Source organism: Protobothrops mucrosquamatus, unplaced genomic scaffold (assembly GCF_001527695.2).
Source record: "Protobothrops mucrosquamatus isolate PMUCROS unplaced genomic scaffold, P.Mucros_1.0 scaffold_11, whole genome shotgun sequence".
NCBI lineage: Eukaryota > Metazoa > Chordata > Lepidosauria > Squamata > Viperidae > Protobothrops > Protobothrops mucrosquamatus.
Genome location: NW_015386087.1, coordinates 956,857 through 980,738, shown reverse-complemented (window position 1 = coordinate 980,738; position 23,882 = coordinate 956,857). Strand labels below are relative to the sequence as shown.

Below are 23,882 nucleotides of genomic sequence, written 5' to 3'. Positions count from 1 at the left end.
AATCCAGAAAAACAACAACAGTGAAGTTAGAATATTAAATAAATGCATACAATTTAAAAGGAATTGTGAGTGATGTAGTTGGCCCTGTTAAATCACAAATTGAAAAATAAGAGGAAAATGTTTGTAAAACTTAAGGCCTATGTTCTATTAAGCAAAATATGAAAAATAAAGAATGGAAAAAGCTTGAACTTTTATCATAAGAAGAAAAATATGACAATAATCACAGACCTGGTGAGATGAGTCTTATTGGAATACAGAAATCAAATGTATTCTAGAGGAAAAGCAATAGAATGAATGAGGAGAAATTGCACCGTACGTTGCTCTGTAAGTTCTCAGAAACCCAAATTAATTAACTTGTGTAGAGTATCCAGATTTTAAACAGAGGAATAAATAAAAACAATATTTTTGTTGGAGTCTACTATTACCTCCCTAACCAAGGAGAAGAGGTGGATTATGCCTTCTAAAAGGAAACAGCAGATATTCCAATAAGACATGGAACAATACTGTATAGACAGAGGATTGTAATGCCTCAGTATCTGTTGAAAGACAAATTCTGTCAAGCATGGATTTTCCAGGAAATTCCTGCTTCGTTTTGCTGAAAACTTTTTCCCTTTAAAAAGCAGTTGAAGATATAAGAGCATCAAATAACATTGATTTCATACTATCCAATGGGGATAGGGAAAAGTTTGTGATAAATGAAACAGCAGCTACATTAGAGGAAAGCAATCATGTAATGCTGGAGTTTTAATGGAAACTACAAATTAGTATACTAGTTTACTCCTAAAAGTACAGCTGTAAATAGTTCAAGGTACTGAAAAGGAAAGACAACAGAAGCCAATATGGCTACAAAAAGATTACTGGAAATCCCCCCCCCCCCCGTCCCCCAAAAAACCACCACATAGGATATAAAAAGAGGGCCAGGCCATCAAGGAGGAGAGTACAAAGCGAGCATAAAATTGTAGAGATTGAGAGGAATGATTAACTCAAAAAGTATTGAAGTTTGACAAAGGATGTTAAAACAACATCAGATCTCTTTAAAATGAAAAGAAACCAAAGATGGAAAAATACTAAAAGATAATAATGAAATGACATAATTAGTTACTTTTTATTTTGGCTCAGTCTTCTCCCACAAGATATTATAGATTTCATCAGGCATTTTAAAGAGCAGGATGAGGACATAGAATTGAAGAATTAATAAGGCAAATGCTTCTCTTCTAAGAAAAAGAAAGAGGACTAAAATAATTAAATCTGACACCACTGTACAGTAGGTTCTAAAGCAATCGTAAAGCAATTTTATATAAGCGCCTTGATTTTGACAGTTTAGTCTGGATTTGGCAGGTTTTGCCAAATTAATGTTAGTATTTTGATGGGATAACTTCATTAGTAGAGTGAGGAAATACTACAGACATAAACTTTCTTAGTTTCAGCAAAGCATTTGACAAAATATTCCACAATATTCCAATAGCAAGCTAGTTAAGTGTGGGCCTCTGTGCTCTAAACCATGACAGAAGAAATGGTAGAAATACTTATCAAATTTCAAGATGATAGGAAATTGGGAAGGACAGCTAATATTCGAAGAAAGATATTTCAAAATAAGCTTAGTTTGTTAAAGAAATGGGCTGTAAATAAAATAATTATTTATTGAATTCATTCAATGAGAATGAATGCAAAGCTTTTCATTCAGGAAACAAATGCACAGGTACAGTCAGGATAGGGAATAATTGGCCTGACAATAGTGAATAGTATCTTGAAACTGTAGTTTATTAGAAAATAAATATGTAGTATGATGTGTCTGCAAAAAAAAAAAAGCAAATGCACTTTTAGATTACATGAAAGGAAGTACAGGTCACAGAAAATAATAGTTTCATTTTATTCTGCGCTGAGACTCAAAATTCTAGTTATTCCATTTTGACAAGGATGCATACAAACTAGAATAATTTCCAAAAAGGCAAGAGGAGGATAAACTAGAAACAAAATCCTATGAAGTCAGATTAAAGGAACATGGAACATTAAGTAGGGCTGAACAAATAGTTGAAAAGGTCCTTTGATTTGATGAAGATTTGAGCAAAGCACTTTCAAACCTTTTTTGCTCAAATACTTCAGTGTCCTGCTTCTAACCAGTGCAGCAGAGCAGAGCAGAGCAGTAAAAGTCCTTGGCTCAGGAAAAGCAGTTCCTGTTCACATACAGTGCATGCCCAGAAATTATTTCCCCTGAAGTTGAACTGATGTTTAAGGTAGACCAGTCCAATTCTACTTCTGTATATTGAGACAGTTGCACACCTGCATGAGGCCAAGCATTTCAGTGCAACAGAATGACTGAAATTCACCCAGGCCTATAAATGTTTAGCCTTCAGAAGATGGAATAAGTGGATGGGATATGATAGTAAATTTTCAAGTACCTGAAAGGATATGAATGTCAACATCTGTACTCTTTCATGCCTGATGATAAGACCTGGAATAGTGGATTTGATTTACACAAAGGAAGATTTTGATTGTAGGAAAAAAACTTCCTACTTGTAAGAACAGTTTGACAATGGAACTACTCAAAAGTGTTTTGAGGTCCTATTCACTGAAAGTATTTAAGCAGAGACTAAACAGCAACCTGTCAGGATTTTTTCATTTGGATTTCTGCCTGGAGCAAAGTTGAACTCAGTAATTTAAATGTTCTTTTTCCATTCTGATTCTGCTCTTAGAACTGCTAACTCTGGTATATAAAAAACAAAACAAAACACACCTTGGAGCAGAGGACCATATTTGTACCCTTTATTGCAGGGGTTTCCAACCAGGGGTGCTCGCACCCCCTGGGGATGTGAGATGATATTCCAGGAGGTGCAAAAACTTGGGTTTTCAAAATTATAGTGTATATGCATAATTCGTTGCATATACGAATTATGTAAGGGATGCGAGAATATATCAGAAGCGTTCTAGGGGTGTGGGGTATAGAAAAGGTTGGGAACCACTGCTTTAGAGCCATTAATGTTCATGATAGATAAAACTCTTCCAGGAAATGTGAAAATATAAAATGTATTTGCCACCCACCCCGTATCTAACGACTCTGGGAGTGAAATTGCCACTCACGTATTCCTAAAACACTGGAATTTTGTCTTTTAACTCCAGCGAGTACTTCCTTCTTAAAGATATACATATATATATCTGTGAGAGAGCGAGAGAGCTTATCCGGCAACTACAATAAGCTTTCTGCCTCAGATATAAAGCTTTTTATCCCAGCAGTGATGGGCTCCAGAATACTGATGGGAATTGTGCGGCGGCTCTAGAGAATGCCAGCTGTGGGAAGAACATTTACGGTTTCAGGGTCTTTGCCTTCGAAAATGTACAAAACGCGCAACGTTACTTAATTGCTAAACTGCGAAGGCGGGAACTCCTGCAATAGACGTCGATTAGCCAAGTCACCAAAGCAGTCTACCGGGCCAAGCCATCGTGCCTTGGCAACTGTGCGTTTCCAAGCCGTTGTCTATGTTGCTGGCTCGGGTGACACTTATGTTTGCTGCTGCACATTCCCCTGTTCCGCCCATGCACAACCACCCGAAAGGGTCCCGCGGCTTGTGCCTCACTCTCACACTTGCCCTCCCACATTCGATACCGTGCCAGGCGTAAGAGGCCGAGGAAGCCTTTTACCACAGTCCCGCGGTTGACCTGAAAATTCCCCAACCTTCTTTTTTAAATTTTTTTGCGCTTGTCAGCAACGAGATCGCTCCTTTCTCGCCCCTTGCCGGAGCCTCCTCTGAAGTTAGAGAAAAGCCCCGAGGACCTTTTATATGGATAGGCTCTTAGTGGGCGGGACTAGAGTGCACGCATTTATGAGGTCACAAAGTCCGGCTATTGCTGGTCCAATGATCCAATGATCCGCGTTAAAGACATCTAGCTTCGTCTCAATGTTTTCACATGCTTGTGCACAAACAATGGGAATGTCCATCCTTGTTGCATTTCGGGAGTTTTGGACTTTAGTTCCCTTAATCTCCAGGCAGCACGATCTTCAAAACTCCCAGTTTTTAGAGCAACTGCTGCAATTTCTCTTAGCTGAAGACAGCATACTATTAAATAAAAATGTATTTTTTTAAAAAAAAAAAAAGTACTTCATATTTCAGATTTCTTGAGAGCAGAACTTGTTCTCTTTACATGATTTCCTGTAAACTTAGCAATTAAGCTAACTCATGAGCCTCTGAGAACATTTAAGCTTGTGTACATTTTATAGTACCAGATACTGACAAGAAATCCGACTGGATATTGTTGTGAATAGTCTCATCTCCCCATCTCTGTCCTATTGTGAAAGGTTAGTCTGGGATTTCCGCTGCCAATTGCATGTTCAATGTTAACATGGGGATTATAATTAAACAACTGTAAATGGAGCGTGCATATATTAAAATACTAACATTCCTCTAAGTAATACTTTGTATATTTTACTTGGTTGGAATTATTATAGATCCATTTATAGAAATAACTTGTATCTGTTAATTTTCATTTGCCAGAATTAATGCAGAAAAAGAATATTCTATTTGAGGATTTTAGCAAGAAGATATGAACATCTCAGGTTCTGACTATGAAGACTGAAATGCAATTAGCTGCTTTTGAAGTTTGAAAGGCATAGGTCTAGTATGCCAACTTGTTCCTGCTTTTAGTAGGAAGGGATTCACCAAGGCACCAAAAGTGAGTTAAATATGCAACCCAATCCACATTCTCCACATTAATTTCATGTTATAATAATAATTCCTTTCTTTCCTGGATACAGGTCTCTTGAATGTTGAGCAGGAGAATCTTGAACAGAATTCTGCAAACATGGGGGTGTCCATGTATACAATTCCCAGATGAAAATTCTGATAACTGTGAATTCCAAATCAGAATGGGTTCTACATATATGCCATTAAATTTCCTTAGAATTCTATCACAGGTTTTCATATTCAACATAAACAGCATTAAATCTTAGACAGAAGTTGCTTATGAGACTCCCATACATTCCATAGGAATGCTGAAACAGAGAAAACTTAATTTACTAATTCCATAAAGACAAACCAGTTACACAATACAATATGCCAAGTACAAATAAGACTTAGGGCATGATCTCCAACCATTCAACCCCTTAATACACCCCTTAATTAGAAATACTTCCAAATGTCAAATAAAACCAGCAGCCTTATTACAAAAGATAATTGACCATATTATATTACAGATGCAACTTACATCACTCAAATCCCTATTTGATATTGTTGTACTTCCACTCTGAAAGAGGAAGGGAAACATACCTCAAGTATCACAAATGAGCCTACAATTTATGAATTGTATCCAATTCTGTTATAAATGACATAGAAGCTGTCATCTGAGGGATCATTTGCTTTCTGTAGTTTCTGCCCATTCTTATTATCAGGAAGAGTTGGCATGCTCCAAATCCTATCATGTAAACAATGTTACTGGTGGGATCCAGGAAGTCTATCTTCTCTGTTGCAGTGCCTGTCTTCAGGAACATTTCTCCAGGGATTCTCCCGGCCTTAATTAAGGGAGCCCTTAAAACCCAGCCTTTTCCTGGGATACTTTATATGGCTCTGTTAGAGATTTCCAGACCCTTGTTGTTTCTATTTTTAAATTGTTTTAATATTACAGGTGGGTGGCCTTATACATTTAATAAATAAAATAAATAGATACAACATACCTTTTGTCTCCAAATAGCCTATTATATTTTGGGTTTTGGCAATCAAAATAATAAAATTTAGTTAATGTTCACATTAACTGTCCTTCTATAGAATCCTTATGAAACATTAACATCTAAAGCCCTCTTCCCTATTGCCTATTATTTATGGTTATAGAGCATGAAGGTAACTTTTCATTTTTAAAGAAACAAACTGCTTTCTGTTCTACCAACATGCAGAAATTAAAATACATTTCTGGAGAGGCAAAAGAAGTTCTTACAGATTTTATTTAAAAACAAATGTAGAGAATAATAAATATAATATTGAAAATAGCAGAACCAAGTCTGCACCAGAGAAAAACCGAAACAGAAAAACTACATTAAAAAAATACAGATTCTACATGGGAAGCAAACAAAGTATAATTACTCTTGTCCAAATCACAGCTGAAACTTTGAACTGAGTATCCAGTACCCAAGTGTATTGCAGAATATCAACTAAAAACAGCATGTGTATATTAAAGTAGCTGGGATTTCCTACATCATTCTCAATGTTGTTACAGGAAAAAGATAATAATTAAATAATATTAAATTTTAATATTATTAAATTTTTTATATTTAAAAAACCAACAATTTAAATAAATCAGCTATTCTGAATTGATACCACATGTATTTTGTACTGTGATAGTCATATGTAAGTTCTATTGAATAAAGCATATGTAATATATCTACTAAACATAGAGAACCATAAACAGAAACTTGGTTTAATTCTCAGGAAAATGATCAGTTAGTGCCTGGCTATACATAAAAAACTAAGAATAAGTATGCTATTGTTAGAAACCATTTATAGTGAAATAATTTTCTACCTAGAAGAATAATCCAATCACACAAATCCCCTACATATGAATTAAAGTTAAACAGCTAGGCGTAAGTTTACCACTTCAGCAGAAATCTAAGCAATTTGGGTCTACTCACTGTTCTAAGAATTGAGATTTATATATTAACAGAATGTGTGTGTGTGTGTGTTTGTGAGTGAGTGAGAGAGAGAGAGAGAGAGCGCTTTTCCCCAGATCCGGATCTCTCCCCCTGTTGTTTTTTTTACCAATACGTTAGGAGAGGAGGCATTATCATGTTCAAATAGTTTCCCGTGGTCAAAAAAGCACCAGGAAAAGCAGATTTTTTCCCCAATATATTCTCCCTTCTTTTCTTCTGTTCTGAAAAGAGCCTCTTCTGCTGCATTAAACAAGGATTATTACAGTATTGAGATACATTCTATGCTTATCCTGTGCAACATTAATTGGAGCCATAAGTAAGAATTCTCCTTCATAAATATTTAATCCCTCACAATTACCCTTCTTAGCTATCGCTGATGGGAGTTGGAAGACAACAACAACAGAAGAAAATCATGTTACTCATCCTGGTTGCAAGACATTGAAACATGAAAATATCAAGTTTTAATTTAATTAAGCAGAAATATTTTTTTTAAAAAAATGTTAAATAAATGAGACTTATAGTATATCATAGCAAACAATCTAAAATGACATGACAAGTTATTCACTGATGCAGTAAAAAGTATCAACAACAAAAATATATCTGCCTTGGTAAAATTCTTAAAATATATATTAACCTATGAGATGCTTAGTCTATTATTGCCATTAGATCATGCCTCCGAGCTTTAAAATATAAAAACATTCTGATTACATAAAATACAGTCGCGATTGTTCTCATCACCAGCATAATCTAATATAAAAATACCTTTCATGTTTACAAGAGGTTTCTTCTAGAAGGTATATATGGAGAAAGTAGTAGTGGGCGTGGGAATACATGAGTGGTTGGAGCAGAAAGCTACTATTCATATACCAGACAGCCATTTTGCTTGCAAGATTAATGCATCTCAGAGCAGACATGGTGACAGAAGCATATCCATGGCCAGGTAATGTGGGCTCTATAAAACTGAGGCTTTTGAAGGAACCAGCCAATGGCTCCAAAATCAGAATATACAAGTTTTGCAAATTTATCTTGTTCACACATTTCCTGACATGTAGGCACGTTCGCAGAGTATGGTTAAAAAAAAAATCAAAAACGGCAACTATGATGCTGCAATTAAAGTTTCATCCATTTTTATACACACCCAGCAGACATAAAAACAAGTGGATCTTTGATCACACCATTGTGGCTGCCACCTTGGATATTTTCATCATATTCTGCAAACACCCCTGCTGGCATGTAATCACAAGTCATTTAAGCAATTTTGTTACAACCTATAGTGTGGGCCTCTTTCAATTTAGCAATTTGTTTTGTGAAAGACTGCATGTTGAAAAAAATGCTTGTACAAATAAGAAACTGTTACAGCAAAATAATGCAGAGAAATTATATATCTATAAATCGCAGTTGATCAAAACTATTTTCAGAATTACACAGAATTCCCCCATCCTGTATTCTCATCATCCTAAAATGATTTTTCCTCTTCTTTAGCTACCTAAGTTTCCAAATGCAGGATGGCTGGGGTTCCTTTGGGTCTGGGCACTCAAAAGCCCCTTGTGTCACAAATATGTAGAGATAGTGCTGCTGCTAAAACCAGATTTAAAATGCTGATTAAACTTGACTATCCAAGAATCTGATGAATGTTTAGCATTCTGACTAGAATATGCTATATCTAAGTAAGGAACTTTTGGGACATCAATTATTGGAGGCAAGTAAACTTTTGGTGAATTAAGCTGGGAGAGTGAACTGTTGTTGGTATCTGGCAGCCTCAAGAGTTTATTCAGGGTTACGAGATTCATTTTGTAGTTGGATGTGGGGATTTTGAAATATAATCCAGTAATGTCATTGGCCAGACAGATAGTTCATGGAGGGGTAGGAAATAATAGTTTCTTGTTAGGAAGATCCTAAAGACCTTGATCCCTCTGAGGGTGAGGATGAGGCAAATTACCACAGTGATGAGCAATGGGAACTATGAAAGGAGAAGCTGTTCCTAGAGAAGGGGGGGGGGTTCGTCCACTTGGTCTGTCTCTTTTTCTTCAGATGCCCTTTCCCTGAGCTCAAGAGGCCAGATTGATGCATACTTTGGCCTTGGACTGCTTTGAATGTTAGGTCCATATGTTGCCATTTTCTTCAAGCCAGAGCAGATGGATTGAGTTAAGAATATGGCAACAGTCATGATCAGATCACTTCCCAGTCAATATGTTGCCTATTGGCACCAGTGACATCTGAAAGGGTAAGGGCTAATTAGAATGAGCTACCTGAACACTTAACTTGCATCGTTTTCGGTAGCCGCTTATGGATTTTTGGTAGATAGTTCTGCCATGGAACTAGTCAAGCTCTGAAACTGAGAGATGAGAATGCTGGATGTGCTCTCTCCTGAGGAGCCTTTCCCTCTGCTTTGATTGCCCATTCATTTACCAAAAATTCTGGGAGATGAAACAGATGAAGTGATGTTGTATTATATGACTTCCACCTAGATTCATCTTCCTTTTTTAATGAAGATGAAAACAGTATAGGACACTCTGGTAGATTATCTTTGTCAAGAAAGGTCAACTCTCCTGATCCCATAGACCTCTCAAAAACATTCACACACACCCCCATGCTTTTCTTCTGGACCATCTGCTAGGATTTGGGGTATGTTGCACTGTTTTGCTATGGTTCCACTTCATTCTGTAGGGGTAGCTCCAATCATTAGTGCTGAGGATCAGGAATGTAGCCCTTGATCATTTACTTCATGCCATTCTTGCCTCTGTGTTTAGCATTTGTATGAAACCAGTAGGAGAGATCATTTCTGGATGAAGTGCCATCAATATGTTAATATTCCATGGTGTAGCTCAATCTCAGGTCAAACTACTGATGCACTGGTAGTCCTCATATGGTGCCTGTAGTCTATATCGAATTAACAGTTGAAGCAAGCTGAAACTTAAGTCCAATAAGAGTAAGGTGCTGCTAGTCCAGAAACTATCTGGTCCTTTGTTGATTACTATATTGGCTGTAGATAGGGTTGCATTCCACCTTAAAAAGCAGGTTCATGACTTTTGAACGTATAGCCACAATATGATCCACAGGTGGAAGATGTGGCCTTTGCTCCACTTTGACTGATGCACCAGTTGAGGCCCTTTTTGGAGCAGAAGGTTTTGACAAGCGTGGTTTGTGCCCTCGTCCTCTCAAAATGTGATAATGGCAATGCACTTTATTTGAGGCTACCCAAAAACTACTAGAAAACTGCTGACAAGTGAAAGCTACTTCAGCCATGTAACTTCAAGGTACTGTGTTGTTTCAAATTAATTTCAAAAGATAATTCAAATTGCCGTTTCTGGCCTATAAAGGCTTTGTTTGCCAACTGTCCATTCCAAATATTTGTCTCAGGAGATGTGGAGGAACCTAGAAATGGTCTCAGTAGCTGCCATCGTTATGAAATAATGTCTCCACAGAAATCCCGATATCCTGGAACATTTTATCTTTAAGAAAGTTAACGAAGATGATTTTGCAAGATATTTTGGATTTAAAATGCTTGCTTGGATGTCTTATTTGCAAGACAGAAGTTATATCTCTGTTACAATTTCCTATTTGTTTTTTTTCTCATTTCAATGATTTACCTGACTGGTTTAGAATTATACAACTGGTTTAGAATTTATACAGTACTTAATTAATCTTGTTTTATTTGGATATTTTATGACTGTGAGCGAATTAGAGTCATTTTAATAGGCTGGGGTAAAAATACTGAAACAAATAAAAATATAAATAAATAGCCACTATTAAAATAGCTAGGGACAAGGCAGTGAGTGTAAAAGCCTTATTAAAGGCCACAAATTATGTTAATCCTCCTCTCTCAGTAGGGAGCAGGTTCCAAATTCTGGAGCTGCTACAGAGAAGGCCAGAATCAGGATTACAATCAGACTAAGCAATGGCAGCTCTGATGTGATTCTGATGATGGTGATGATATGGGATGGGCGCCATATTGAAGAACACAGTCTCTCTGGTAATTCCTGGTTTGTAAAGGGCAAATTGTATGGACAATCATACCTTGTTTCCACTGAAATGGCAATGTGACAACAAACACCAATGTCTGTATATTGAAATACAAGATAGGAAACTGAACATTTAGAACAAAATCTCCCAAAGCAATAAATCAAGAATGTTTGACGATCATGTCAGAAATAATTGTTTAGAGAATATAGTATTTTTTTAAAAAAGTGCACTGCAGATTTAGTAGCCATTAAGTACTTTTGGAGAGGGTAGCAAGAAACAGCCTATGCAATTTAGCAGTTACATGATGTACTTGGTCATTTGGCTGCAATTCATATTTGATGATCCAAACACTGAGCTCATAACACAGGACAGGAACTATCCTGTGCTCATGACAGTATTACCTAATGCTGAAAGCGAACAGGGAAGCCCTTATGAATGTAACTCCATATGAGCTATAAATCGTGATCTGTAAATTTCTTCTTTTTTAATGCTCTTTGGGGCTTGTTTGTTCAAGTGAACTACAAACAAGATAAAGCATTTAGCAGTTCAGGTGAGAATCCAGAGTTGTGAAAGAGAAATTTCAGAAATTGAAAATAAGGCTTTAATGCCATAAAAAAAAGTTTCACAGTATATAGGAAAAGCTGCTATGCTAAAATTGTTTTTAAAAACCAATATTTGCCTTAAAAATACATACACACTAAAATAATGTGTGACAACTTTAAAAGTCAGAAAATTGAATAAAATTCTACTGTGTTATATTGTTTTAAAAGTTCTAAAACCAGAAGTGTTACTATAGGTTTAAAAATGCCAGAAGGCAAGTTTTTCATGTTTAACCTACATTTTAGCAACATGAGTGATTCACAAATCTCTTGTTGACAACCAATTATCCACACTACCATTTAAAATAGGTATCAAATGTTTAACACAACGCTTAAGGATTTAAAAAATAAACATTTGGCTAAAAAATAAAGCTTCTAAATATATTTTCATAATTTAAAATAAATATGGGAGCAGGTTTCATTATTTACATATATCTGAATGACCAAGAAAAGTTCTGTGAGCAAGTTTGTTGAGCTGTAAATGCACCAGGCAAGTTTACAGCTCCATATCAGTTGGCTTTTAAATATAACTATATTCATTTCTATACCATATTGAAACAACTTTATAATATTGTTTCCATGAAAGGGTTTCTTTCTACAGAAGAATGAATAAGCTATTCAGAAATGGGAAAATATTAGAAACCAAGCCAATATCGATACAGAAAATAAAAGTGTGGTCATTGTTGGTTCATTTGTACAGCCGCTGGCTATGATCTCCATCTTGACAAAAAACAACAAAAAAGACATCTCTAAGCATTGGAACTAAAGGACTTTAATATTCAAAGGAATTCTCGAGCACCATCCCCTGTCTGTGGGGCTGGGCTTGAACACAAAGTCTAGCTTCTCCTAATTTAAAAAGGACTTATGCGGGAGAAATCACCATTTGTTTGAGCCTAAGGTCACTTAACCTTTTTGGCTGAGTCCTTAATTGTTGAGATTGTTAACATTTTTCCATCACCATCTTTGCATCTTTAGGAAAACATCTCTTGCACAGGAAGGTTTTCTGGAGGAAAGCTCATCTTCCTGACAACTTTGCCCTCAGAGTGCAAAAGTCGAAAAAGAAAAGATGAAAGCATTTCTGTTCATCACTGGGGGACCACTTCCCTCAGAGAGGCTAATGCTGCGTGGATGCGGACATGCAGCCTGTTCTCAAAATCATACCCTGTGAATTCTTCCTGTAATAGAAAATAAAGGTAAAAATTAAACCCATAGCAGTAAAGAGGCACGGTAACTTAAAGGGGACGTACAAGATAGTGTATTCTTTTAATTGTAAGTTTTGGGAAGTTAAACATGTTTTCTAATTCTCCACGGCAAATACAATAGTAAAGACAAAAGAATATAGGGTTTTTTTCCATTCACCCTAGTTAATAAGTCTCTTTCACACCACTTCAGCAGAACCAATAGCTAATTTTTTGTTGCCCAGGCCCAGAATGGACTTCCGGAAGTGGCATCTACACAGAGAACCGGTTGCTCACATATTTGAATCCCACCACTGGCTATACTGCAAGGAAAAAGAGACCCCGGCATACAACAAAGAAAATACTTAAAAGCATTCTGAATATTACCTTTGCCTGAAGCAGTAACACTTTACCTCTTGGGACAGACTGTAGGAAGAAGCAAATATCATTTTAGAAATTTCCATGTCATCTTCCAAAAACAGAAAACAAAAATAATAACAATATTTAGCTTGAAATAGAAAAAAAAACTAATTAATCTGATAGTCATAAAAATAAGTTCCAGTTACTTCTGCTACTCTTTTCTTAAAAGAGAAGGGTGTTTTCTCTTAGGTGCTCCATGTGGGAATTGTAAGAGAAGAGTCATGTTAATCTATTGTAGCTCTTACTCACATTGGTGTTTTCTCTCTCTCTCTCTCTCTCTCTCTCTCTCTCTCTCTCTCTCTCTCTCTCTCTCTCTCTCTCCTCTCTCTCTCTCTCTCCTCTCTCTCTCTCTCTCTCTCTCTCTCTCTCTCTCTCTCTCTCTCTGCCTCCCTCCCTCCCTCTCCCTCTCCCGCTCCCTCTTTACCTGAGGGTTTTCTAATAAAAGACAGCCAAGTTCATAGCAAGCATATGGTTGAACATACAGGTTGTTCTGGTGGCAGATTTCATCTTTAAGGGCTCTTTGAAAGAACTGCAAAAGAAAAATTATCCCATTGTTTCTAAGAACAAAATGAATTTTTGCACTCAACTCAGAAACTTTCATTCACAAAATCTCTTCATTTGCCAATTATTGTCCATTCACAAAATCTCTTCATTTGCCAATTATTATTTCAAACTGATAAATGAACCAAATCAAAACCCGATGGGGAAATAATTGCTAGTGGCTATGGATAAATAGTAGGTGACAATTGCAAAATTTGAAACCTGCTGAATAGAAAAGACTTGACACATACACATAATCTCTGCAGTCACTATCAATAAATGTCATTCTTTCTAAAAAAAAGAAAAGAAAAACTGTTAAAAGTATTTCTGAAATTCTCCTGGATTTCAAACAATTAATAAAAAACTGACTAATTTACTGCAAGCAAAACTAGGCAAAAGAGGGAATGGGAAATAAATGAAGAAACAAAGATGAAGAGGAAGAGTAGAAAAATTCTATGGGTTGGATTATGATTTGACAGTTTGAATTTGGCCTATAAGGTGAAGTTACTCTTGGCTCTACGTATTCTCATACTACAATTTTCATTTGCTTTATTACCATTAATGGTATGTTTTCTTGTTAACTGTGTTTTTTTCTTACATGCTCAAATATACTAGCACATTTTCACAGTTCTTAGTTACCTGAACAGCATCTTCAGCATTTCCTAAGCATTTATGTATGGCACCAAGTAGCAAGTTCTTCAAACCAACAACTGTTGAATCGTCAATTTCCTGGCAAGCTTTAGAAAGACAAAAGGATAGGAATAAATCACAATGATTAGAGTATACATTTTACAATGATACTATTCTTCCATTCTACAACCACCATTCTCTAGATTCAAAATTCTTCAGAGGCAAGCCTACTTAAAAGGCTGCTAAGAAAGTTTTTAACCCAGCCTTTACCTCTAGTAACATTTGGACAAAAAGGGCTAATCTATTCTTAGCAAGGTATGTGTCCCCTTCTTGAATATTTAATCTTCATAATGCTAATCTGACAATTTGACATATGTATTTCTGTGAAGTTTTTCTAAAACGACTGGTGTACAAGCAACCAAAACAATAAGCTACAATAAAAACAGCATTTACTAAAATACATTCGACACTTTAAAATCAAATTGTTAACGTTAGTCTTCGGGTTACAATGGCAATTGAGACCAAAATTTCTATCACAAGTGATGTAGTAATAAAGTGCAACATTATGTGACTATACTGCTTACTGGCAGTCCCCATTGCTGTCATTAAGTGAAGGCTGTATGGATCATTAAGTGAGGACTATTGAAAAGAGGCAGAAATTCAGGAACCTTGAATTTGAAAGGCAAGAGTTAGGAATAGGTGGGCAGGTGCTGTGGTCGGGTACTATGGTGTTTTGAGGGATGGGCAGTGCCACAGGCAAGTGCTATGGTGTGTGGGTGGCCCAGCAGGTGCTGTGGGTGGGTGCTACAGAAGGTGGGCAAGCAGGTCCTCTGAAAGGAAGAACAGGTATAAGGATGGACAGGTGAAAAAGTGGCAGGAATGGGAGCACCTTGTGACTTCCTGCCAGCTTCCCCAATGATTTTCCTTGTGGGAAGCTAGCAGGGAAGGTTGCATATGGCAATCACATAATTTACAGGATGCTGCAACCATTGTAATTACGAGTTATTGAGTGCCCAAATGACCATGGGGAAACTGCAATGGCTGAAATTTCAAAGATTAATCACCTGGTTCAGTGGCATCTTAACTCTGAATGATCCCTGAACAAGTGGTCATAACCTAAGGACTACCTGTATTAACAACTTATTTCTTAATATTTTATGCACTAGAATTAATCAGGTCAAGGTACAGGAATAAGATCAGGAAATCAGCTTCTTGCTTCAAAGTGGCACAAACTGCTTGCTAGCAGGAATTGAAAAAAGGGACAGGAGAACATATTGTCTTGTAGAAGAAAGATTGCATGCAAAAAATAAAGTAGAATTCACACATGTACCTTGACTCATGTGCTGTAGATTGGTGAATGAACAGTTTGGAAGGGCTTTCCACAAGTATAGTACCTCAATGGATGCCAATACACAAAGCTGTTTGGTTGGTTTTTGCTTTCTAAATCTATCTGCCTGCAAAACAGAACAGATACTGGCTTTATTTTCCAAATAAATATATATATATATAATTAGATTACGCTGGGAAAACATAACAAGCATTGAAAGTTCAACATAAGGGTCAACAATTTCAGAATGCTGAAACGTCAGAAGTGAATGTAACAGAATAGAATAACAGAATAACAGAGTTAGAAGGCCTCTTGGTCTTCTAGTCCAGCCCTTTGCTCAAGCAGGAGATCCTATATTATTTCAGACAAGTAGTAGCCCAATCTTTTCTTAAAAATCTTCCATGATGCAGCAGCAAACACTTCCAAAGTCAAGCCACTTGACTGATTAATTGCTTTAACTGTCAGGAAGTTTTTCCTTAATTCTAGGTTGCTTCTCTCCTTGATTAGTTGCCATCCATTGCTTATTGTTCTGCCTTCAGGTGCTTTGGAGAATAGTTTGACTCCCTCTTCTTTGTAGCAACCCTTGAAATATTGGAACACTTCTATCATGCCATCCTTAGTCCTTCCTTTCATTAAACTAGACATACCCAATTCCTGCAACTGTTCTTCATATGTTTTAGCCTCCAGTCCCCAGAATGTAGAGCCCCATGACTCAATTTTCTGGGGTCCAGTCAGCCTAGGATAGGAACCTAAGAGTGCTGTTCCTAATCTTTTTTTTTTTAGCACAGTAGTAAAGGTCACAAGAATAGAGACGGCTTTGTGCTGGCTCTGAAACAGATCAATAGAGAGATTGGGAGAATAACGATTCAGCTTTTGATTGTTGTATAACTAGGAACTGGAACATAGAGCAAGAGGACTGCTTGATCTCTGACATTCAGCTTGAACTTAGAAGCCTTGGCTCCAAATAAAGATTTTTTTATTATTATTTTTGGAGGAGGCAATTTTAAATATATACATGAAAGTACAAACTACCCACATTAACCAAACAGTAATGAACAAATAAGTAGGGTTACAATTCATAAATATTTTTTAAAAATTACTATTTCTTTAAGCGCAGCTTAAAGTGTAGTTTTTTTCCCTTTTATAGTTTAAGATATTATCGGTTATTATAAATCATAGCATAAAATCCTGTCAGAAATACTGAATAAATGCACATTTTACCAAAATTCACCACAAGGGGTCCAAATTATTCCTGGAGAGATTGCCATCAATTGCTTACTACTGAATGCTAAGTGAAATAGCTGCATTGTTTATAATCCTAATTAAAATATCTGGCATATTTTAATCTCATTTTGAATGATAATTTGGATGAGGCAGAGATGTCTTTCCCCCACAGGGAAAAAACATTGCAATATTCTATCCAAAACCTCTAGTTACTGCTGTGTGTGCTGATTGTATTCCTGCCAAACGACTTATTCCATCCAGGACCTTCTCCAGTCCTCAGGCAGGATTGAACAGAAGCAGTCTGAAATTCCAAGTTCATTCTTTTGCTAGAGAAATTCCACAATAATTTCTCTCTAAAAAAAACCTCTTAAGCCAGCACAATCAATTTCCTTCACATTATTAATGGCGACAAGAAGGTTAAAAGACAAAGAACAAGAGAACACCTATATTTCCCACAGTTCTTGCCTTGGCTGGCAAAAGCTAGCACGAAATAGGAATGACCATCACTTTCCCCCACGGTGCCTTTTGGAGTAATGTATCTAAACACATTGTTAACGGAACATGGTTTGTACACAGTAATCAGATACAAAAATGTACACTATCTCATCTATTACATCTTTGACGTCATTAACAACATCTTATTCCTCTCCTCCAAAAATCACCTGATGCAAAGAGAGCTGGTTCTCATACCTTAACTAGATAAACAAACTACAGTTAGATTATTGCCTGTCACTGTACCCACACTTTAACCGAATCAAGACAGAATATGTAGCTGATGCAAATTGGGGGAGGAAGCAAATTAGGGTTTCCTTTCTTCTTTTTAAATTGCATTTGTTCTACCTTAGAGCCTTTGCTATCATTTTCCAGGGAGTTATACTACTGAGGTTTAGCAGCACAGTTAGAGGGGCTGTTGAGAGTCACAGAAGAGGGGGGAAATTTGAGATTTAAATGTGGTCCTTTAGTTGCAGATTGCCCACCCATGTACAATTCAGTCCAGTTTACATTCACCTGACCTTTTTGACTGAGAATTGTTCAATTTGGTTGTTTTTTCTTTTGAAAAGCTTCTGGACTTCCTTGAAAACAGTCTGTGCACCATTCACTTCACCAGTAGCTCCTTGACACACTGTAATAAAAAAGCAATTCCTTTCATTAATTTAAAACAAAAGGTCCTGTCCCCTCAATGAGAATCCAACATGCCCATTAAACATTTAGAAAATTTTATGAATCATTGATTCTTAATTTGTTGGCTTTCCTTTTCCCTTCCTTTCTGAATCACGTCTGCTAAACTGCAAATCTGCAGGCAGATTCAGTGTTACTGAAATATAGAATGTGGTGCATTTGCATTTTTTTTGGTGAGATAATTGCTATTTGTTGGGTTTTGCTCCATTTACCTGTTTGTTTGCTTTTAGTTGTTTTCTATCATTGTTACATTTAATATTAGGCACCCAGGGTCACATTTTGATTAGGTAGATATAGACCTACCAATAAATAATGCAAGACCAACATATGTTCAAAAACTCATTATAAGTGACACGACAGAAATGCGCCCAATACAGGTAGTCCTTGATTTACAACCATTCATTTAGCGACCATTTGAAGTTACAACAGCACTGAAAAAACAGGCTTACAACTGGTCCTCACACTTACAATCATTGCAACATCCCCATGGTAACATGATCAAAATTTGGGTGCCTGGGATCTGTCATGTATTTTCAACAGTTGCAGCATCCCAAGGTCACGTGATTGCCATTTGAGACTTTCCCAGCTGGCTTCTGACAAGCAAAGTCAATGGGAGAAGCTGGATTCACTTAACAACTGCATACTTCAGTTAAAATCTGCAGTGATTTGCTTAACAACCATAGAAAAAAGGTGGTAAAATCAGGTGTGACTCATGTAACAACTATCTTGCTTAGCAATGGGAATTCTGGTCCCAATTGCAATCATAAATCAAGGACTACCTATTTTTTTGATACTGTTGTATTTATTTATATGAGTAATTTTCTTAATAAAATATGCTGACACCAAAGAACAAACACTATATTATTTCCACCCCAATTGCACATACTTCTGAATCATATAACAATACTTCCCTGCTGTTAAGTAGGCATAATAACACTGGGACCATCTTGATTCATTTTTAAGACGTTCAAATGATTCAAATGCATCCTTGAAGTTCATTTCTATCATGCTACACCAGCCTAAAAGGGACAACCAAAATTGTTGAACACAGAAATTATGTATGTCCTATATATTATTCATAACAAAAGAAGATAGTTTTTAAAATAGCAAAATATACTCTGTGAGCTAGCTCCCAATAGGCTTCTGAATGCAATTCAAAGTGCTAGGTATTATCTTTAAAGCCCTACGTGGCACAAGACTGAGTTTCTTGAGGGACCAACAGAAAGTATAAGCTCCAGGTTGCTTTTAGAAATCTTGTCATCTTATGAGACCTAGAAAGTGTGCCTTTTCTGCGGTTCCCTCTGTTCTCTTCAACAACTCCCCCCACTCCTCCCATATAACAGGCCCCAAATCTTCTTGCCTTGAGGAAAGCCTTTGAGATCTGGCTCTTTCCCTTGGCATTAGTGGCTAGTTGAGTGTGACATGTAGTCGTTTTCTTGTCTGCCTGGTTGCCATTTTACATTTATATGCTGTCTGTTATCCAGAATCACAATGTCTGAATTGGGCAGCCTTATAAATTTTGAAAACAAAAATAAATATGTATCTGTTCGAGACTGAGTCATTCAGATACTTATTATATCTATACAGAAAGGAAACATTAATGTTATCATATACCAATTTCATAGAGGCAGACATGCTGAATCTCTCTCTGATCCGTTGCAAGTTCCAAAGCAGTATTGAAGGAGGTCAAGGCACTGTTGATTTGACACTAAGAAAAGAAGAAAAAAGCTGCAATCGAACTGTGGAAGTATATAAATATCAACTTTACAAGTGTTAATTCAAATCATGCTACAACAGTAGAAAAGAAAGTTAATTGCAATGATCGTCTTGTGAAATGCTTGTAAGAATTACAAAACATGGACTAGTTATTGAAATCAATGTAAAATTCAGCACTCTAATCTTCTACTTCCTTGCACTCATATTCTCCAAAACTGTCAGCTCATATGTGATAATGACAGAAAAAACAACAACCAGGAGAAATGCCATAAAGAACATATGATTATATTTGGGAAAAGAAACTGTCCCGAGGAAAATCTCTTACTGTTTGTTGAAAAACAAATGAACAAATTCCCACACTATTCTGAAATATCTATCACAAACTACCCCCTACTGCAGGTCCACATTCAATTCTGAGTCCAAGAACTTGAATAACAAGGACTCAACACATGCCACAATATTACTGTACACAAAACAATACCATAGCACTTTTACTAGTAGTAGCATATTACTACAGGTACTGCCAGAATCTGGACATTCTTTTTTTTTAACTACTACATCGTAGAAGAATCTGAAGAGCCACCAAGGTACCTCTAAACGCTGTATTCTGCCTTTGAAAAACATAAAGAGAGATGAGTTGGGATAAGCAGCTTCTTTTTTCTGAAGAATCTCCTCAGCCTCTTGCAATCCTGCTTTGGTATCACTGCCATCCAAAGCAAAGAAAGGGCGAACCACTGTATGGTACCACAGCAAGGCTAACCTAAAAATATAAGGAGATATTGACATTAGCTAGTTCCATACTTTGGAAATTCAGAAGCGTCAAAGAATATACAGTAATATGGAATAGTCAGTCCATTAAACAAATTGTTTTTTAAAACTTCAGCAGCTTAGACTGGCAGGATGAGAGCATGCACACAGTATTATTAGCTGCTCCCAATCAGCCTCTGAAACAAGCAAGCATTCACATCTTTCTTTGGAACATGCTTGCAAGTAAATTACATTAATGGCTACAATAAAAAACTTCCACACCTATTTTGTGTGAAGCAGTCTAGAATTTGATTGAGTTATGGCAGGCATGAAGAATATGTGGCCGTAGGATCCCATTTAGCACCTGAAACACTTCAGGTGTCTTCCTATGTCTCCTTTAAAAAGTGGCATAGTTTCATAATGTTTAGATAGACACTAAATGAAAACTGTACTAAATCAGTCTCATTCAGATATTCCTTTTGCCTATTTAAATAAAAATGATATCACTCTCTTCGAAGCATAGCTTTCTGCAACACAGACCTTATCTCTCAAAAAGTTTAACAGTATCCAATCGCTAAGTTATTACTTTACCAGAGATATTTTATCAAAACATTAAAAAAATAAGTTAGCTTTTACTCAACAAAAGTGGAATGAAAGAACCATTCTTCAATTTCTGAAACTGAAATCAATTTCTGAAACTGATAGTAGAAGAGATGTGCAATTCCCTAGAAAATGCCACTGAGCATACCAATTATACAAATTATAAATAAGCCTTCTAAATATATACAAATTAGTACCCAATATTTTTAATGCACAACAAAGTCACTCACAAACTCTGTTACTTCAGACATCAGAAACACTGCCACCATTGCCAACAAAAAAATTAAAGGTTTTCACAAGAGGAAATAAAGTGCTTAAATTAATTATATTTCTTCTATTAGTTAGGGCAGCCACTAGATATGAACCAAAGTTTATATATTCATTGTCTCGTTGCAATCACCTAGGAGTTATCCAGATTGTTGAAGCACAGAACTAGAACCTTATGGTAGCTTAAACAGATTGCAGACCATTTCAGGGAGTTTCAGTTCCAGATCCAAGATAACCTTAAACTTGCAGAATCTGTTAAAGAGGCTCCTCCATTGAGTTATGACATTAAGTTGAGAAGAAAGGCTATATCTAAGAAAGACTTGTGTGTGGAAACCCTTTCATTGAAATGGAGCCCGGATACAAAAGCTCCTTGTCAGCTGAAGAACAGAAGAGTGCCAATTCAAATATTTGCATTTTTTAAAAAAGCATTCTACTACTGATTTACACAGAAGCATACAAATACAGAAAAATTAGTTCTCAGTAGAAGGTTTAAATATGCATACTGAAGATAGTAAAATATTTTAAACAACTAAGAGCTTAAGAATTGTTCAACTGGAATTTGTTCTGAGTGCAACAATTTGCACTGAGTAAAAATAATTTGAGGACACAATAAGGTTCTTTTCTGACTTAAAGGCCCAATTCTATAACTTAAAGCATATCAAAATACAGCTCCTAATTTAACTAGGTCAGGGGTAGGCAACCTTGGCTCTTTTATGACTCATGGACTTCAACTCCCAGAATTCCTGAGCCAGACGAGTCATAAAAGAGCCAAGGTTGCCTACTCCTGAACTAGGTGATGTTATCATTTTTTTTAAAAAAAAGACAAGACAATGTTGCTACCTTACATTGGCTTGAAGTTTACTTACTTACTTCAGTTCTAAGCTATTACCAAAACATTGCAATATAGCTACTCACGTAGCTAAAGGGGCCTTCATGTCCTTACTTTCACTTGCATACATCAATGAAGAAAGCCCCTGCAGGCGGTCTCCAGGAAAACCCAGCAGATTGATGATTTTGAGCAGGTTTGGGGGCACCATGGATATGCAAAGATGAAAAAGTCCATATCCAAAGCTAACAGCACCTTTCAGTCTGTTAAGTGAATCCTCTGTAATACCTTCTGCAGCAATATGATTATCATTTGTAGCATCAGAAGTCAAAGATTCCTGAGTTATCTTCTTCTGATATAATTCCTGAAGTGTGTTAATGTCTGTATAGCACTTATTGTAGATTTTCCAAGCTTTTCTAAGGATCCACCCACCTTTTATATAAGCTGAGGGGAACAAAAATATATAAAGAGATAAAAAGAGTTTTTAGTCAAAGAGAAAGGATTTTCTAGGTTAAGAAATTAAAAACTTATGTCCGATCCAGATTTCCACATCTGTATGCCCTCCAGATTTGTGAATTACAATTCTGTTTTCTCCTAGTCAAAATGTGAGAAAAGAAGGGGTCATTATGTTTAGAAAGATTGTCATAATCATTTGGAAATATTAACAAACTGTTATAATTAAATACAGGTAGTCCTCTACTTACACCAGTTCATTTAGTGACCATTCAAAGTTACAACGGCACTGAAAAAAGTCACTTATGGCCATTTTTTACACTTATGACTGCTGCTGCATCCCCATGGTCATGTGATTTACATTCAGATGCTTGACAACTAGTTCATTTTTATGACGGTTGCAGTGTGCTGGGGTCATGTGATCACCTTTGGCGTCCTTCTGACAAGTAAAGTCAATGCGGAAGCCAGATTCACTTAACAATCATGTTACTAATTTAACAACTGCAATGATTCACTTAACAAATGTGGCAAGAAAAGTCGTAAAATGGGACAAAACTCACTTAACAAATTTCTCACTTCTCAACATAAGTTCTGGGCTCAATTGCGGTTGTAAGTCAAGAACTACCTGTACAATTCAACATAGTAAGCAATAAATCATAACAATCTGAGCACTACATATTTTTAATTTTCTGACTTTATGATTAGATAAATCCAAAGGTTTGCAATTGTAAAGAAGCAAGATACTCTCCAATTTAGTGTGTTGTATGTGCCCAATCATAAGGTTAGAGAACTAAGAAAACATAGTGTTCAGTTTACTGTAGCACAAGCAAAATTGTTATATCCCTATTTATTATGCAATGGCCTGTAACACAGGGATGAAGATATTTAAACAACAAACATGTAACAGCAAAGACATGGAGGAAACTCTAACATTTTCATCATATCTAGCAATCATCTGATTTTTTATAGCCCAGATATGGTAGATTTATTCTAAAGGATTAATGAAGCAAGTGCCTCCAAGATATAGAAAATCAAGCTGTCTATTGCAATAGCGCATTTATTCCAGAAGCATGATTCAGCTTTAACAGGAAGCTAAAATTACTGCAAGACTGTGCTATTCAGTCACTCTCTGCTGCATAGCATATTTAGTTCTCATGTGGTTCACCACAAGATAAGCGTTTGTCCAATAAATGTTCAGCAATGCTTCAGTAACCATGGAGAAATGGACAAAAATTCTACCCGTTTCACCTTGGATGTTGCAATCACAAATAAAATAAGAAATATGAGGAACATTTCATAAAAACGTTATATAGCTTTGCTATTTTTCTAGCCAGAATACCTTTCTGTTAAACATCATTACTCAATTATACTTAATTACTTAAAGTATCTGTTAGGATACCTTATATATTTCCATATATATATCTAGGCTATTATACATAATTAGTAAATAATCAGTAAAGCACCGGTTTTGCTTATAATATATTGCTGTTATGTCATCAACTGATTAATTAGAAATATTTTTGCCAGTATTAATAGAAACTAGTAATCATATGCCAACAAGTGATTTGTCGTGTTTTAAAATTGT

At 36.2% G+C, this 23,882-nt stretch overlaps 1 protein-coding gene across 1 annotated transcript in view; it reads right to left on the bottom strand.

Annotated features, from left to right (window-relative positions):
• Positions 1-11,942: 11,942 nt before the first annotated feature.
• The window catches only part of TTC39C (tetratricopeptide repeat domain 39C), a 31,797-nt gene continuing 19,857 nt past the window's right edge, over positions 11,943-23,882 (bottom strand). Inside the window, exons 5-14 of the mRNA XM_015821847.1 lie at positions 21,934-22,288; positions 19,996-20,164; positions 19,303-19,396; positions 18,600-18,707; positions 17,523-17,632; positions 15,289-15,412; positions 13,968-14,065; positions 13,213-13,317; positions 12,756-12,794; positions 11,943-12,365 (exon numbers count right to left, since the gene is read on the bottom strand). Of these exons, the coding sequence (XP_015677333.1) occupies positions 12,276-12,365; positions 12,756-12,794; positions 13,213-13,317; positions 13,968-14,065; positions 15,289-15,412; positions 17,523-17,632; positions 18,600-18,707; positions 19,303-19,396; positions 19,996-20,164; positions 21,934-22,288 (1,292 nt within the window). The 3' untranslated portion in view covers positions 11,943-12,275. The remainder of the gene's footprint in view (positions 12,366-12,755; positions 12,795-13,212; positions 13,318-13,967; positions 14,066-15,288; positions 15,413-17,522; positions 17,633-18,599; positions 18,708-19,302; positions 19,397-19,995; positions 20,165-21,933; positions 22,289-23,882) is intronic.